Source organism: Carassius gibelio, chromosome B3 (genome assembly GCF_023724105.1).
Source record: "Carassius gibelio isolate Cgi1373 ecotype wild population from Czech Republic chromosome B3, carGib1.2-hapl.c, whole genome shotgun sequence".
NCBI classification, from domain to species: Eukaryota; Metazoa; Chordata; class Actinopteri; order Cypriniformes; family Cyprinidae; genus Carassius; species Carassius gibelio.
Genome location: NC_068398.1, coordinates 15,373,512 through 15,391,783, shown reverse-complemented (window position 1 = coordinate 15,391,783; position 18,272 = coordinate 15,373,512). Strand labels below are relative to the sequence as shown.

Here is an 18,272-nt window from a genome sequence, read left to right as displayed (position 1 = left end):
TTTCTACTAGTCTAATTCTAGGGACTATAATAAACACATCTACAAGACAAATGTTTCACACTGCTGCAGTCATTGGCATTAAAAGAACAAAACATTGTGGTACGCCTGCTCTTTGTGGTGACTAAACTTAAACTTTTCTACACCAAGAAGGAAACAATTAGAGACCAGACTACGAAATGACAAACCATAACCCAACCATTCACAGCAGCTGCTAGTTTTTATTTAGCACAAAAAAAAAGTTAATACAGGTTGACATCTTTCACTCCATCATAAAAACCTAAAGACCCGTTTTCAGTTGCTTCCATTGTACTTTCCAAAACCCGTTTCCTCAAATTGCCCATATGATGTTAAAGAAAACCACAACTTTAAATAGATACTGCCAGTCACTCAAAAAACTCTACTGATTTGGTAAGTCAATCTGCTTCCATTTGTTGGACAGATGAAGTCATGTGATAAATAAGAGTTACAATACAATCAGGATCTTCTCCAATCCTTACAGAGCCGTACAACTTTATGAGCTGGCAAAATCTATCGTCCACCACACAAATCACCACATTTCTTTTTTAACTCTCCCACCCACCCCAATCAAAACGGTTTCATCAAAAAACACCATCATTATTGCTAATTTATAATGACCCCCCTCTTTAATCTGCAAGGTATTCATTAAAGTTCCAACCATTGTCAACTTGTGGATCTTATATGGTATTTCTCGTTGTTTCCTTGTTTCTGGAAAACAGACAGTGCTTCTCTGTTGGCAATACAGTGAAAGGGGATCACAGGCAGTTAGAGACAAATAAGCAAAAAACTGATTAGAGGACATATTAAAAGCATTGACAAGGCAAAACCAGGACGAAAAAAAAACCCATCTTGTTCGCCATGTACCGCACCCGTCAGTTGGTCAACGTTTGTCAAAAGAAAGTAGAGAGATGGCAGCAAACAGTTTAAGATGTGTGAAAGCGAGAATGCCCACAGCAAAATCATTGACAGAAGCCCTTGTCATGTCCACTTGGGATTTTTATTATTTCATTGGCTGTTTTTTTTTTCTCTTGGAATTTTCAAGTATCTTTGATTGTTGTCTGTTCTCTTCTAAAACACTGAGGAATTTAACATTTTCATTCATTGTTTTTGCAAACAAAAAAAAACACCTCCCATTGGATAAGTAGAGTAAAATCATGTTATACTGAATGAGCTGAATCTTCTGATGCAAATAACGCAACACTTATGCATCAGGGATCATCGTGAGCTTGTCTGGTGTTACCTATGAGCATGTGTGTGTGTGTGCATTGTTGTTAACAACCATAACAGATTAAGGTTCCTCATCTCTGATGATGGTAATTACAATGGCTTTAGGTCTATGCGCAGAGAGAGAATAAGAAGAAGAGTGAGGGAGGGAAAGAGAGAGAAATAAGAGAGAAAAGAGAAGAAAACAGATCCTCTCTCAGTCTGGCAGCAGTAGTGCAGGTCCAAAAGGTCAAAGTTCAAACTTAAAAATGGCCAGTGAAATCTCCTTCCTGAAGCAGGAAGTCCATTGGTAGCATCTGTCAGGTGGTCAGTGTGTGATGTCATAAATCCGCCTCGCTGTCATGTGAGACACAGATTAAGGATGGTGGAGTGGGTCACTGTAGAACCAAACCCACCTAAAAAAGGGAAAATAATAATAATTATGGCAGCTCAGTAAGCTGTATATTAAACTTCTAGGATTTCTAAACATTGCATTAAAATAAAGAAATAAATGTATGTAAAAAATAATCAATGGAAAACAACACAAACCCCCTAGCCAGATGGTGAAGCACTATGTCCATCTAGTAAATTAGCTTAGCAATGTCAATGCTAAATTAGTGTACAAGCCAATGAACTTAACTCGACTCTGACTAAAAAAAGGACTGATTTTATTCTTCAGTCATGTCTATGACATCTGAGAACCTGTACCTTTTCTGACCCCATGCTGGGACATTTCCAATTGTAGAGGTAATACTGCAGGTTTCCATCTCCAATGCCAAACTTGAGCTTCTCCAAAAATGTCTTGTTCTCCATTAGGTCCAGTGCATTAAAGACATCAAATCCTTTCTGAAGGGGCAATGATACAAGAAAAGCTTTAATAAATCTGCCCAATGTTTAATGCACCAGATCCTGCCAGTTACACAGTTCAAACTGATTGCCTATGGTGTTTCACCGCTAGAACAACATTAATTCATTTATAAATAACTTTTCCAAATGACAAAAAAAAAAACTGTAGCTCACTTCTAGCAACAAATGTACACCAAAACTATAAATAAGTAAACTCAAATTAAGGATAATTATTGAAAATGGATTAAGAAAATCAACAAGAAACTTAAGGGTTGGGCGATATATTGGTACACACAATTAACTAGGACAAATTTAACGACCAGTAGAAATTTTGGACTATTGCGGCTACACGCTAATGTCACATTGCTTTGAAAAAAAAAATACTAAATTGTTTGCACACATTTTTAAGCATTGCAGTTTAAAAACAAGTGATGTTAAGTTGCTGAAATGAACATCAGCAGCAAAAGAGAAGTATATATATTTTCGTTAGTATATTTCGCTATATTCTATATGAAGTTTCGGAGCGCTGTCAGAGAGATATGCACACGTGAAGTCGGTGCTCTTACATTTTTGCTGCTTTATAGGATTGAATGGATAGATACGAACACCTCTGTACTGTGTCAAAATGCCCATCTTTGCCAGTTTCCTTGGAAACTCAGTCATTTAGTTCTTAAAGGGATAGTTCACCTAAAATGAAAATTCTGTCATTCATTTCTCACCCTCATGTCGTTCTAAACCCATTAGATCTTCTTTCATCTTGGGAAAACAAATGAAGATATTTTTTTATGAAGTCTGAGAGCTTTCTGACCCTCCATAGACCACTATGTAATTAACATGATCAACGCTCAGAAACATTGCAAGGAGACCGGTAAAATAATCTATGTTACGTCAGGAGTTCAAACTTAATTTTACAAAGCTACGAGAATACCTTTGTGTGCAAAAGAAAAGCCGAATTGTTGACTATAGTCTTTTTTTTTTTTTGCATACAAAAAGTATTCTCATAGCTTTGTAAAATTATGGTTGAACCCCTGATTTCACATTGATTATTTTACAGGTCTCCTTGCTACATTTCCGGACCTTGATCGTGTAAGGGCACTTGCAGTCTATGGAAGGGTCAGTGAGCTCACGGGATTCATCAAAAATATCTTAATCTGTATTCTGACGATGAACGAAGGTCTTATGGGTTTGGAATGACATGGGGATGATATTTTGTGTGAACTATCCCTTTAAATAAAAGCAAACAGCTGAGAAAAAAAGACATGTGTAACCTTTATTGGTGGAGAGGAGGTCATGATGGTCAGTGGTCAATGGGCAAATTTGGCTAGGATGCCGGGGTTACAACCCTACACCTTTCAGAGGATCCTGGGATTTTAAGTGACCACAGAGTATCAGGACCTCGGTTTAATGTCTCATCCGAAGGACGGTGATTTTTTGACAGTACAGTGTCCCCATCACTATACCGGAGCACCCCCTTTGCTGGTCTTACTAACTCCTCTTTCAGCAGCAACCTAAATTTCCCAGGAGGTCTCGCATTCAGGTACTAACCATGCCCAACCCTGTGATTTAAGATTTTGGTCATATTGCCCACCCCTAAACAAACTTATTTTTTTATTTATTAAGACTTTTTTTTTTAGGACGTTCAATGAAAATGTTTATATTTTAACACTTTTTTTTGCACAATGTATATCACAGCCTTCATAGATCATCGCTACATTCACTTTCATTGGTGGCACATTTTTTGGAAGACAACACTGGGCAGGATTTTTTTTTTTACTTCATTTGGGAAATAATAAATGCAAATTTGTGTGTTTTAATCTGATTCATTGAACACAATTGATTATAAGAATTATAAGAATAAGAAAAGTTGCAGCTTCAATTCATACACAAACATGCTTTCACTGACTGACCGACTTGGCGAGGATGAGAGCGTCTCCCATCAGGTCCAGCAGGGGGGTGGTGGTGTGTACATTATAGAAGGAGTACGCGGCCTTCAGACTGCGATGCACAGGATGGTTCATGATGGTGGATGGCAGCGTGTAGAAACTCAGGAAGTCAGTCAACTTCCCGTCTGAATTCTACAATGATATAAAGGACAAGCTGTTCACACCAAATCCATCTTGCAGAAATAAACTGATTGTCCATTCCTATGTCATTAACACTTTTCATGTTTGATATCTCTAGGAGGCTACAGTGAGTGCAATACCTCCACTACAAAGGTGTCAATGATGTTCTCCTGAGGAAGCAGCCAGTGTTGGACCTCCTCAGGGCTCATGACGGGAACCAGGTTAAACTGACTCAGGTATTCCCTCAGCAGGCGGTGAACTGCTGGCACATCCTTTACAGTCATTGGCCTGAGGCCTGAAGTCTTAGGAGCCTACAGGAGAGAAACACGCAATAAGAACATAAGGAAAAAATAAAATAAAATCTACATTGATTTTGCCCAGGGAAGCAGGCTGGCACACACCTCTGGCAGACGGTAGAGCTTCATGGTGCGTTGCATAGTCATGTTTCGACTCAGGTGAGAGAACTTCACCTCAATCAGCTTTCGTGGGTTCAAGGACCGGTGCCAGTATCTATCATACAAATAAGTAATGTGAGTCATTTGACAATTGTTACTTCTCTACACATCAGGCTGGATTAATAGAAGATATTAGTCATTACAGAATAAAGCTCTATAACACTTTATTGAGATTTGCAGTTTTTTTATGGGAACTTTGTCGTATATGCTACCTCTCAAAAGTTCAGGGTTTGGTACTGTTTTTTTATGTTTTTGGGAGATGTTTGAAATACTGTTTGAAAAGGTTTTAAAATGTAAATTATTCCTGATTGTAAAGCTGAATTTCTGCAGCCATTACTACAGTCTAGTGTCACATGATCCTTCAGAAATGAATAAGTAGACAGTCCAAAATAATGGCACAAATCTTCTGTAACATTACAAATGTCTTTCCTGTTACTTTTAAATCACTTTAATGCATCCTTCCTGACCAAAAGTATTATCTCACTCCGAATTCACTAAAATCTAAATTGTATATATTTTGTAAAAAAAAAAAAAAAGTGTCAGGTGTCAGAATAAGGCAACTTTATACACCAAGGTGATTTTGAGTCAGGGGGAGGAGTTAGAGGCATAGTTCTAGGAAGTAGCCAGCAGGGTCGTTCCTAGAGAACCAGTTTCTCCCTAGGGCTATTTTCCTGACTGCAAACACAAATCTGAAGCAGCAGACAGCAAAATCTTAATTCTCGGCATTTAAAAACATCAGCAATCGGTGAATGGAGGACACCTCGATCTGGGCTGTTTTTATTGTGTGTCCTGGGTTTGGCCATAGCAGAGATGGATTGTAATCGCACAATTTCCATGATTAAAAGAGTGTGTGAAAATCTGACTAAATCTCATATGAAAACTTGTAGTGTTATCATCAATGCTGAGAAAATAACAATGCTGTTATCATCACTGTTTTCCATGTTCGTGGAGTAAATATATTTACATGGCTTTTTAAAAATGCCAGGTAGTCGGTGTTTCATATGCGTTTGGCCAATCAGCGCATACTTGCGTAACTGATAGCTCCTATAGAACTGGTTTAGACCCTACGCTAAAGAAGGAGCTAAATTAGTTCCCCCAAATGGATATCCTAGAACTAAATACATTCCTATTTCCTGCAGTATGAACACGACAAAATGCGGGAACATCTGCCAATAGTTCTGGGAACTATGAAAAGGTTCCATCTAATGGTACCTTTCACTCTGCACAGACCTATACTTTAAAAGAGGGCAGATGTGTGTCTTACCTGCAGGTGCCCACTGGTTTGGGCAGGACCACACCTGCGGTGTACACAGCCTGAAAGATGCCCTCCAGGTTGACCCGTCTGGTGATCTCCCTGATGAGTACCGGAGCCACTCGTTTCGCACGAAGTTTCTTATGCACACAAAGGAAGTTAATCTCCACCATCTTCTTCTCTCTGGAAGGATCGAAGAGCAGACATGAGTCAACAATGGAACTGAATGACCAACATAAGTGATACACCATTGCATGCATGTGATCGGGGACAATGATCAATAATAATGTTCATCTTTTTACTGATTTGCGACAAGTTTGAAAGTTCAGTGCTACTGCCACTAGGGACGGCTAAGGTGTTTCTGGACTCAGATTCTGATTTTAGTGCATTTAAACCAACATGTCAATACACTAATGAAAGCATACATTTCATAGATGCGGATGTTGGCTGGTATGGCGCTGATGAAGCCAACCAGCTTCTGATTAGAGTTCACTCTCACTCCACAATGCCACTGATGCAACCAGCCTGGAGGACGCAGAGCCCTGGGACAAAAACAGACTCCAGTTAAAGAGGCGAGGACATATATCAGTTAACTTCTTAGACAAAAATAAAAAATGCAGATATAGACAGATAGCTCTTTAAAAGACAAACACAATTTTACTAAATTTTTCTTACCAGAGCAGAAATTCAGGGGAGTAATCAAAACGAAACATGTTGTCATCATCCTCCACATAGTTCTCATTCAGGAGAGTGTACAGCTCTTTCAGCTTCAGAAAGAGGAAACAGAAAACTGCTTTAAGACGGAGTGGTTTCAAGCTGTATATTTGCGTGTATAATATATCAAAGAGGAGATTTAGTGGATGGTATGTCGTACCACTGCAGGGTTGCCCAGGTCCAGAGTGTCCCAGGTGAAGCCCTGCGGGAGGCTGTAGGGTTCCTCTCGTATGCTGTCTTTATCTGGCTCAATGAAGCCATGTGAGGTCACAGTCTCTCCTACAAACAAACAAACGACAGAATCAGACTTCTGTCACCACAAACTTCACTTTCACACAGAATCATCATTCTACTCTCTGCCACAAATCATGAGTCTCAAGAAAACAGATTCTGTACAGCTGAAAATTTACTGTCATTACTAAAAAAAGAAATAAGAGATGTCAGATCAAGGAATAGTTCTAAATAAAGCAGATTACTTTAAATATTGAAGTTGAAAAAGTTGCTGCAAGTGTAATGGAACAAATGATCAATACCAAGTTTAGGAACAGGCTGAGTGTCCCAGAACTGATAACTGCGATGCGTGGCCTCCTCCATGGTTTTAGCCGGACCCTGTCCCACCGAAAACAGCTCGATGGCCTTCTGGATCTCCTGTAACTTATCTGCAGGGAGGGAGTTTACCTAAGGAAGAAACAAAGACAAGTGAAAATGGGTTAAAAATATAAATAAAAATAGTGCAGTATTATCACATAGTATTCAATACTTTAAAGAAATCCAGCACTAAAATATAGATATAAATTAAAATATTTTAACTGTACACAAGTGGGCCATGAATTTGGGACGGCCCTTGTAAAGAAGACCTACACTTAAGAGGTCATGCACCAATATTACATTTCAGGGTGATACTGCTATAAACTGAAATACAAGAAGGCAAAGGTAATCTAGAAGTAAACAGTAGTGTGTCAAACACACAGAGCCATACAAACACACTCACTTTGGCCAGCGGATCCGGTGCTGCATCTTTTCCTCCGGACTTGTCTTTGTTCTTTTTCTTCGGTTTCTTTTTCTTCTTCTTGGCACCTGTGTCGCCCTTCTCCCTGCGGGTCACACGAACTCAACATATAAACAGGAATTTTCACAAAACAAAGCACAATGGCCCATCATTTCTTATATGAGTTATAAGAACAGTTCACCCCAAAATGGACCTCCTGTCAACTTTTACACATTATTTCAAAAACTAAATTAAAAGATGATATTTTGATAGAAGAACTACCTCTTTAACATATTTAACTTGGCACAATTATATTTGTATAGACACATATATAGGCTACACATCAATAAAGTCATTGTGAATGAAAATGTAGCAGATAATAATATATATATATATATATATATATATATATAACAACAATAATAATAATAATAATAAAAACACATTAAACCTAACATATGGAAACATACAACACTAACGTCCCTCCATCCCAGCATGCAATTCAACTCATGCTTGAACTACACAGACACAAGAGCCCCACTCCAGTGGTCAAACTGAAACGGGACGACATGCAGAGAGACGCGCAGCTAATCCTATTAATGTCCACGAAGGAAGAGGTGACAGAGCGGAGCTACATGTTAATGGGGGACAGATGGTCTGTCACATGACCTGCAGAAAAAGCATGTTTTGTTTGTGCGAGGGGAGGTGGGCTGTATGACAAAGACAGGTGGATGAACAAGTACCCCTGTGACTATTGCTTTGACAGCCTTCTATCCCTGTTGGATGGGCTGAAGGCACCACGGCTTCTCTTCTTTCTCTCTATACTCATTCAATAAATATAAGTTGCAATAGAGGATGTCCTCTTAAAACAAGGACAATTCTATAGTACAATTAAAATGATGCATGCTTAATTGGATTGAGACTAAACTACGATCCTTGTCTGGTCTGGGTCGTCCGTTGGCTGGTTCTGGAGGTGTTTTGGGCAGATAAAAACCAGCTGAAAACAGGAAACCCTGTTAGGGTGGTTTAATGTTTTTTACTTCTTCTTCTTGCAAGGATAGCATGCTGATATCACATTAATATCAACAGTAATAGAGTCATACAAAATTTAATTGTACATAACCCTTTATTAGTAGGGAGGAACAATGAAAGCATTAGTTGAAATATAGGTGGAAATTAATTACACAAAACAACAATTCAAACAAACAAAACAGGAAACGGGACACAACAGACACATCAATAATTTGACAATAAAAACAAACAAACAAAACTTTTATTTTATTCCTAAATATATACATTTCAAGATTTTTGAGGAAAAACATTGCCATGCATCGATGGTACAAGCTTTAGCCGCATTCAGTCAGGATACTATCTTAAGGAGGCTATGAATCCAAAAGGGTTTTGCACCCATGTGAAGAGTGAACCAGTTTTGTATTATTGTCTTCTTTGCAGCAATGTAAAAACCTTTTATTTAGGGAAAACAGCCTTAAAAGGCTGAAATCTACAGATTCACATAGATAAAGTGTAATAAATTAGACATTTAGTAGTGTATTTTTGATGTTTTGTTTACACTAGTAAACAAGACGTGTTAAGGGATCAAGATGGTCCAAATTTTTTTATAACTGACCAATTTAAATAAATAAATAAATGTGTTTGCTTGTGGCGTCTTCTGTATTGCTTTCTGCTGCGCTGTAATTTACCTCACGATATTAATAAACTATAAATCTACCAAACATGCATCAGGACTGTTAGATGACTGTCAAATAAATAACTCTAAAATGTCTAAAATATTAACTGACGTATAATTAGTAGGCTATTATTCTAGCGTCAGAAAAACGACAATTATGACATGTTAAATCTTGACAGGATATGAGGTGTATATTAATGTTAACGTGATCTTCGGCATGCTGCCATTACTACAGACTGATAATTAACCTAATATTTCACTCTCTGTTGCATAATTTATTCTGGACAGTACCTGTAAGTTATATGACCTTGAGTGACATGTAGCTGGACAAGAAGCTGCTTAAAGAGTCTCTTTCAGTAAACAAGGGACAGCATTTAAGGAAACTGTTGAAACAGAGGGGCTCTTTGGTAATGAAAGTGAAACACAGGCAGCATCGAGTGCAAACCGAGAGCAGAGTGATTTACCTTTTAACCCCTTACTAGTAACCCCCCTTTTTTGGCATGGAGACCGAAATTACATACCCAAAATAAAAAGGTTTCTGCTCATGATTCTTTCTGACTAGATACATAATCAACCTTTGTTCACAAAGCTGACACTTTAAAGTTTACTGTTCAGGAATCAGAATCACTCAGACTGTTATGATAATAGAGATATATAAGCTCAAACATAAAAACAAAAATAAAAATATTAAAAACATATGTTTTAAATGTATTTAAAAAAATGTTGATGTAGGAAATGAGTTTGAAAACACAGTGTAGCTAAGGCCACAAGTCTTCCAAGACTTCATAAAAAATTTCATAATCGAATCTGTAAAACTGTGAATTTTATGAAATATTTTCTAAGGCCATGTCATGTGTGTTTTTAGAGAAGGCTAATCAGATTGATTTATGGCCCTTGTCATCTCTGTAAGATCTCACATGTAAACACTGATGTGTGTTTTATATGTGTGTTTGGCTGTGAAAACTGCCCGTTTCATGATTGTATTGTTCTCACCAAACGAGTCTTTCACACCTCCGCCAGGTATGACACATTATCCGCATTATTCTTTTATCATTATTCTTTTGTTTTTATTCCACCTTTATTAGCCTTGATTGTGGTTTTTCAGGCTTTACAAAGCAACAAAGCAGCGATCTCACTTCAGTCTCTCTTTGCATTTAGCCCTTATTTATCAAAAGTCTTACTATAAAAATACAACAAAACATTTTCTTACGACCTTACGTGAATTATTGAGACAAAAATGCATTATGAAGAAGAAAAGCACCTGCTATTAGTAGCATTGGTGCTAACGTTAGCATCAAGCTACATCTGACAATTTATGAAATTATTAGTACACTTTTACTCAAAACTCACTTTAAACCCCAATCGAGTGTTTATAATAACTTCCTTTAGCGATCAGGGGTGGAATTTGGTCGTTTACTGTTGTAAAAATATGTTATTTGTAGCCTTTTTCATCGTTGCACAAGTTAGCATTTCCGATGTACATTTTCGATTTTTTTTATAAAAACGCCCCAGATCTCAAGAAATTCTCATACCAAGCTTTACTATCGTAATCGCGGGTTTATTATTCGGATATTTTGTGTGTACAGAGGTGTTTCAGTGTTGTTTTGGCCAGATAACTACCAGGAAGTGTGCAGGAAGCATGTGACACGATGGGGCGGTGTCCAGATATGAAACTCTAAGATTGACGTTTGAAAGACCCAATCAGAGTCTGAGTCACACACCGCACGAGCTGTGACTACTGCACGCACACACAGATCGCTGGGAGAGGCTGTTTATCATCTGATCGCGTAAATCCGTGGAAAATGAATAGAAATGACGATTCTGTCTGAAGAAATATGAAGTAAACATCAGTAAATATATCCATATATCTCCGCAGATATGCATCTTTGGTCTGTAAATCCTTATTGACGCTGTTCAGTGAGTCTATGTGAACACAAATAAACCGCTCTTGACGTGACTGAATATGAGTGAGTTGTGAATTTCTATTCAAAATGTGGCATAATACGGATTTATTATTTTGCACTCCTGACATAAATCACTAAATATCTGTCACTGCAACAATGTTTTATCAAAATATTGGTCAAATATCGAAGCTTGAGTCTTTAAACTTTCCATTGATGCACAGTTTGTCCAGATGAAGTAAGACAGTGATGTTTAATGTGCTGTGAAAGTGAAACAATAATAAACTGGGGCCGTCAGCGATGTTTGCACGCAAAGGGGTTAAACATACTCCATTTGCTAGTAACAGCACTCAAGATAACTAGATCACGTCAAATTTGGTAAACCACAGGAAACTCCTTATTACTAACAACCTAGTTGTCATGAACGCGGTTACTTATTAATAATACTGGTCAGTTTATGAGTTGTTGAACACGACATGGAATATTAGCGATTTAATAAACGTATTAACTTATTCGTTTTCTACCAAACCAATATTCATAGTAAGGCTGACTGTTAAACCTGTCGCACAAATGCCAAGGATCATGTAGAACTGGCCATGTGGAACAGTTCCTTAGTTTGATTGACGGCGTCTGAGCCAATCGTTTTAGAGATCCGTCTGCCAATCAAGGCAGAGCCCCAATAGCGTTGGACCAGGGGCGGGCTGATGTGCTGTTAGCGTGCCACAGCCTAGCTGAACAAGGGCCCTGTTTTATCGGATTATTGAGGAGGAGTAATGCATGTCTACGAGCCAACAATAAAATTCATGCACGCTCACCCGTCATCAGAGTGGTGCTCTTCATTTTCACAATTGCTGCAGTGTCCGTGATCCACTTCTACCTCAGTTTCTTTCTCCGGCTGCGGTGCTGTCTCATTCTCATCCGCCATCTTTAACCAGGAAATGAGGATCTCGCCCTGCTCTCTCACACCCCGCGAAACTATTGGCGGATTGCCGCAAAGCCCGATGGTCTCTGTAGTTCTTCCATTTTATGCAGGACCGTTGTTGTGAGCTTTATTTATTTATTTATTTGGGACAGTGCACATGAATAAACATAATGCACAAGAGGTAATATAAAGGCATTTTTTTTTTATATGTAGCCCCCCTGGACAGAATGTCAGTCACCCAAAAAACAAAACTGATATGGGAAAAATGTATAAAATGTAGTTAATCTATGATAAAGTTGCATTCAGAAGTCAATAAAACACACAATATTTGAGTGCAATTAGATTAAGTTTATAAAATGTAGGCATGCTTTCAAAGGAACTACATCTTTCCACAAATAATAATCACAACAGCACAATATTTCCATGTTTTCAAAAATAGGCTAGACAAGACAAAAACCCAATAAAACCTAATCAGTATCACTGCTTAAAATAAATTGAGATTTGCCATTGATTTCTGCTGTTGATAATGTAAAAATTAATACTAATTAATATTAATTGAATTAATTACTGATTATCTATTTCAATACAAAAAGAATGAATAACGCACATTTACACAAAACATACAGATACAGTACTGTAAAAACAAGACATTAAAATCATTAAAATGTTCTGTTTTCTAAACAGAAATAAAATCTACATTTGAAATATGTCTTTACTAAATTAATGATCATAGCCTAGTACAAAACACAGTCCTTATGAGTTATCAATAACCTCAAGTTTTCATGATTCAACAAACTTGGATGAAACGGAGTATATAGTGGCAAATGCAATTATTGCCTGCATCTTCATTAAAGCAGCACTGATGAAGTTGAGTCATCTAACCAGATTTGAACATCTGTATCATAAGCATCTTACTACTCCGATTACTTAATTACTGATTACTTATTACTAATATACTGCTGAACCGCATTTGGTTTCAATTAGTTAAAACATACTTGCATAAAAATAGTCATTGCTCTTACTAAACCACCCATACACTTGCTATGCTTCCAGTATTCAGCAAATTAAAACCATAAACTAAAAACAAACTATAAAAAACAAACATTAAAAGACAACTAATTTCTATCTAAATGTACATATAATTCTTGTCCAGCATGTAAAGACTAGTTTAAGTTCAATTAAGTTGTTGTTACCTTTTTTAAGATTTTAAGGCTAACAGACTAAATAGAAATCTGTCTCAATGGAAACCGACTCTATAAACAATACTGACTTCATAACATATTTAGCTTTCACGGTAACACTTCTATGACACGGTTAGACGTTCTGCTCTGCTGACAACACCACAAATGAACAATAAAAAAGCCAAATGCACTTTGAATCACGTCTACACTGACTTGTGCTTGTGTGTCCAATGTCACAAGCGTTTTCATGTGCTCTGATTCTGAAGAGTCCCAGCACCTCGAGAGCCCGGCTCAGGGGCTTCTCCTTCAGTAAGGTACTTCCAGAAATAAACATTTCCAGGAATCACCACAGAAGCCTCAGGCCTTGCCTTTCCGCTCAGAAACGGTTTTAATAGGAACCCCTCGCCGTAGCACCTTGACATGGATGAAGAGGGTGGCAGGAGACAGACTGGAGCCGTCAGCTTTTAGCAGGTGAACATGACGATAACCTGGAGCACAACACAAACACTGGAATAAATCCATGTGAAACATCTAGTTAAAGCAAGTGTTTTGTCTGTGTTTTATGAAAATCTGGATTAATTAAATTGCAATTTGTGTCCTTTTGAACTTCAGATTTAGGCATTTTTTAAAAAGTGTTACGTGCGCTAAGCCACAGACTGAGAAGCAGATTTGCACCTCATTTATCTCTCAGTAAACTGGAAACAATTTTTTTCAGAATTGTGCAAAATCCCACTCCTAGCAATTCTTGTTGTACACAACATTGTATTTGTATAACAACATTCCAAAAACTACTGGAGCTGTTCTGAACACAAAGATTTTTGTGACTATTCTTTATGTGCTTGATAAATAATTCTGTTGCAGTAGATTTTTCAAGCATGGTGTTCAAGCACTTTCTGTAATATTTTATTTAAAAACATTAATTTATATTATTTACAGTACCACAGTGATATTGTGAAATACTATAACAATTTAAAATTATTGTTTTCTGCTCTTATATATTTTAAATGTAATTTATTCCAAATTTTTCAGTATCTTATTCCAGTCTTCAGTGTCACATGATCCTTCAGAAATTCTGATATGCTTCTCATGAAACATTTCATACTATTATAAATGCTGAAAACACTGTGGTTCTTTAATGAACAGAAAGAGCCGCATTTATTTGAAATAGCAGTCTTGTTAACATTCTAAATGTATTCACTGTCACTGATTTATTCAACAAGGATGCATCAGATCAATCAAAAAGTATTCATTTCTTAACATAAATATCTTACTGACCCCAACATTTTTACCAGATGGAGTTGTAAAATTAAAAATTCATTCAGTACTTCCAACACAATTCATGTTTAATATAATATATGTTTTATTAAAACCTCATACTGTGTGATCTGACACACACACACACACACACACACACACACACACCCGTTCGTAGGCTGGTGAAAGGGATGGTGAACTGGCCAATGAAATCATTCTTGGATTTGTAGTCGTGATCTTCCACCACAAAACGCACCAAGGCCAGTTCAGGCACCTGCAGCTGAAAGTTCACAGTACAGTCCCAACGAGGGTTGAAACCTGCAGGGGGAGACAAACACACACACACACACACACACACACACACACTATATTCAATCCTGACAGGAACACCTCTCATTTCACTGCTAGAATATTTGTTTATCGCACACAAAATAAAACAAATTATACACTTTCATTAATATACTAACCATTAAAACATCACAATTTTAATGTACAGATATTGATTAAACGCTCATACAGCATTACATAACTCTGGATAACTAAATATCTGACCATTGTTGTCGATGCGCTGGGTTTTTGCACGAGCCTTATCGATGGAAACTCCATGGATCTCCACCCAGACCTGTGGGTCCACAATGGAGTTGGGATTGTCTGTGTTGATTTTAGGAAGTTGCTGGGCCGAGATCACCTGCGGGAGAAACAAAACAGCCCACAAGTTCAGTAAAAGAGATTTATCACAAAAAAGCACATGGAATTCTGGAGCAATATTTCCTGTCAGACCATCATGACTAAAAGACTAAAAGAGAAGAGGAGCTTCTGCTAACCCGTATGATAAGCTGTGTGGGTATATGTCCTGGTCCTCCACCCGTGTTCTCAGGGTCAAAGTTAGACTTTGGGTGACGCAGGAAGTCAGGCTTGAGCACATATCCGCAGCGGCCGTTGGGCAGAAAGCGGCCCTGGTTCAGGTCCATCTGCTCTCCTGGGGTCTGGAAGTTCAGAGCCACTGGAGAACAGAGAGAATGACGCGTTCAGGCTTTGGCTGATGTACTTACAGACATGCAGGAATGAGTTCAGACGCTCACCCATCTGGCAGCCTCCGTTCCACATGTCCTGGGGGTCGTAGTTGGAGGACTGTAACCTCTGGCCTGATGGGTAAACCCTGCTCAGCTGCCGACTGTTGTGACGAACAAACAGCTTCCCTACAGGACAAAAATATGCACATAAATTTTTTTTCTGCAATATAGCAGATCAGCATGACAAAATACTACATTATACTATTTGTTAGTACTGATAATCACTTGTTATTTATATATTATTTAATATTAAGATGAAATGCTGTTATCTAATTGAAATTCTCATTTACTTTGTGGCAGATACAATACTGTTCAAAAGTAGGATTTTTTAACAAATGTAAAACTTTTAGTCAGCAAAGATACATTCAATTGATCATAATTGAGAAATTGAAGACATTTATACTGTTACAAAAGATTTATATTTCAAATATATGCTGTTCTTTTGAACTTTCTATTCATCAAAGAATCCTTAAAAATTGTGTTAAGGTTCACACACACAAACAAAACATTGACGGCAATAAGAAACATATGATAATGAGCAGCAAATCTATCAGAATGATTTCAGAGGATCATGTGACACTGAAGACTGGGGTAATGATGCTGAAAATTTGCATCACAAGAATAAATTTGATTTTACAATAGATTCAAACAGAAAACAATTTTACAATAGTGCTGTTTTTACTGTATTTTTCAATCCAAAAATTCAGTCAATGAAGTCATTACGAGACTTCGCATTAAGCATTAAGAGACTTCTTTCAAAAACATAAAAAAAATTTACCGACCCCGACCTTTAAAAGTGTAAATATTGTTTTGATTTACTAAATACATTATACAATCTGATAGTTTCCTCCTATAGTTTCAGTGTACCTAATGTTTCACTGAAGGACAGCGTGACTGATCTTTGACTTTTTTTTATGCTGAGCTTTTTTTTATGCTGAAATGTGGTGACACAACCTAATTATAAAAAATTGACGTGAGTTGTATGTAAATTTGTCATGCCGCTGGCTGTCAGTGTTGGCTGGAAGAGCAGTGTCTTTGTTTTGGAAGTTATCGGATAAGCAGCTTATTTATTATGAACCAGCTGGCAGCAGCCTAAGGCAACAAGCCGGTCCAGATAAAAGCAGCAAACAATACAGTTCACAGTAACATGTGAAATATGTACCTAGAGTAGTGCATTGCTGGGAAATCATGTGCCACATTTATAGTCCCATCCATCCATCCATCATCCGTCAATCCATCCATCCATCAGTCAATATAGCACTTGTCACATTTGCATTGGTTTTGTTGATTTGGTATATGAATTCTTAAGTGAAAATGTGGCGTAAGCTTTGTCTGCTCATCTCACCTGAGTCTTTGATGAGTTTGAGCGCCTCATTCTCAGAGAAAGAGGACATCATGCTAGGAGGTCTCTGGCAGGCCGTCTCGAAACCACTGAAGGGCACACTCTGACAGTACACCACCAGATCTGACAGCTCTGGACTCAGTTTAGTGCTCACAGACTGCATACGTGTCAAAGTATATGTTGGCACACAAGAAGATTTCAGTGAACATTGAGGCATCGGATGTATTATAAACACACAAATACCATATAGTATATACTGTGCTGTAGCGAATGTATTTACCTGAGCTATAATCATACTCATATGCAGACAATTATCAAACCATACAATCTTCAGATAATTTACAAATCAGTTCCTTGGCTTATAAAGCTATTCATATTTGAACTCACCCTCCCAGGATCTTTTTTTGCAGTAGACTCTTCATCTGAGCTATACGAGAAGCTAGTCCAGCTTTCAGTCTTCCCCAGCAGAACTCCTAACTTCTTCCCCTTCAGCAGGATCCGTCCCATCAGCTCCTGCAGTGAACCAGGAACATGGGAGTATTAGAAATGTTCACTGATTTAGAAAATGTTAGCTTTAAAACACTGCTACAGTAAACAATCATTTATTTCAGAGGCTGGAACAGATAGAAACTGTCGAGAGTAAAAGATGGAAAGGAAAGTCATCATAAATATGTTTAGTAAATGGAGTCCAGTATGCTTATAAAAATGTGCACTACAGTACATGAGTGTTGACTTAAATTCATTCCTAGCGCTACACGAGTAGTACTGTAGATGTTTTTACTGATAATCCTCTGGAAGTAAACAGGATGTTTCCAGAAGCGAGAAAGGAAGGGTTAGCAACACCAAGATCTTGGGTTTGATTTCCAGAGAATTTATGGAAGTACGTTTGGAAAAAGTGATTACACACATTCTAAAGTCTGGGTTCAGTAATATTACTAAAATAATATTTTTATTCAGATCAATGGTGACAGTAAAGACCTTTACACTGTTGCAAAAAAAATCTATTTCAGATAAATGCTTCTCTTTTGAACTTGAACTCTAGTCATCATAGAAAAAATAAAAAGAAACAAAATCATGGTTACCACAAAAATATTAAGCAACCCAACCGTTTTCAACGTTCAATTTTTTTTTTCAATATTAAGGACCAAATTAGCATAATATAATGAATTATTAAAAATTCAGCATTGCCACCACAGGAATAAATTACATTTTAAAATATATTATAACCGTTTTCTGTTTTAATATATCTTAAAATGTAATTTATTCCTGTGGTGGCAATGCTGAATTTTTCACATGTGAAAGTACACAAATGCTTAAACTACTAAATGCTTGAAACAGTAGTTTGCTGCAGAGATCACAATACATAGAATGTT

General features: G+C 37.4%; 2 protein-coding genes across 3 annotated transcripts in view; both read right to left on the bottom strand.

Annotated features, from left to right (window-relative positions):
* Positions 1–198: 198 nt before the first annotated feature.
* Positions 199–12,109, bottom strand: LOC127953546 (glycylpeptide N-tetradecanoyltransferase 1). Its single transcript, XM_052552720.1, has 12 exons — positions 11,943–12,109; positions 7,543–7,645; positions 7,085–7,229; positions 6,712–6,830; positions 6,513–6,604; positions 6,263–6,379; positions 5,850–6,020; positions 4,532–4,640; positions 4,271–4,441; positions 3,975–4,142; positions 1,930–2,067; positions 199–1,637 (listed from the first exon to the last, which is right to left on the bottom strand). The coding sequence occupies exons 1-12, from the start codon at positions 12,050–12,052 to the stop codon at positions 1,617–1,619; spliced, it is 1,464 nt and encodes a 487-aa protein (XP_052408680.1). The 5' UTR covers positions 12,053–12,109; the 3' UTR covers positions 199–1,616.
* Positions 12,110–12,376: 267 nt separating this feature from the next.
* The window catches only part of LOC127953609 (1-phosphatidylinositol 4,5-bisphosphate phosphodiesterase delta-3-A), a 42,599-nt gene continuing 36,703 nt past the window's right edge, over positions 12,377–18,272 (bottom strand). For both annotated transcript variants that reach the window (XM_052552832.1, XM_052552831.1), the window contains exons 9-15: positions 17,287–17,412; positions 16,903–17,056; positions 15,567–15,683; positions 15,309–15,487; positions 15,037–15,172; positions 14,653–14,802; positions 12,377–13,718 (exon numbers count right to left, since the gene is read on the bottom strand). In XM_052552832.1, coding sequence (XP_052408792.1) covers positions 13,588–13,718; positions 14,653–14,802; positions 15,037–15,172; positions 15,309–15,487; positions 15,567–15,683; positions 16,903–17,056; positions 17,287–17,412 — 993 coding nt within the window. In that variant the 3' untranslated portion in view covers positions 12,377–13,587. The remainder of the gene's footprint in view (positions 13,719–14,652; positions 14,803–15,036; positions 15,173–15,308; positions 15,488–15,566; positions 15,684–16,902; positions 17,057–17,286; positions 17,413–18,272) is intronic.

Excerpts from the sequence above, each read along its gene's own strand:
- LOC127953546 (XM_052552720.1), bottom strand. The coding sequence starts at position 12,052 with ATGGCGGATGAGAATGAGACAGCACCGCAGCCGGAGAAAGAAACTGAG. Across the intron at positions 6,605-6,711 it reads ACCTGGGCAACCCTGCAGTG|CTGAAAGAGCTGTACACTCT; the intron begins GTACGACATACC and ends CTCTTTCTGAAG. Across the intron at positions 2,068-3,974 it reads CTCTCATCCTCGCCAAGTCG|AAAGGATTTGATGTCTTTAA; the intron begins GTCAGTCAGTGA and ends TTGCCCCTTCAG.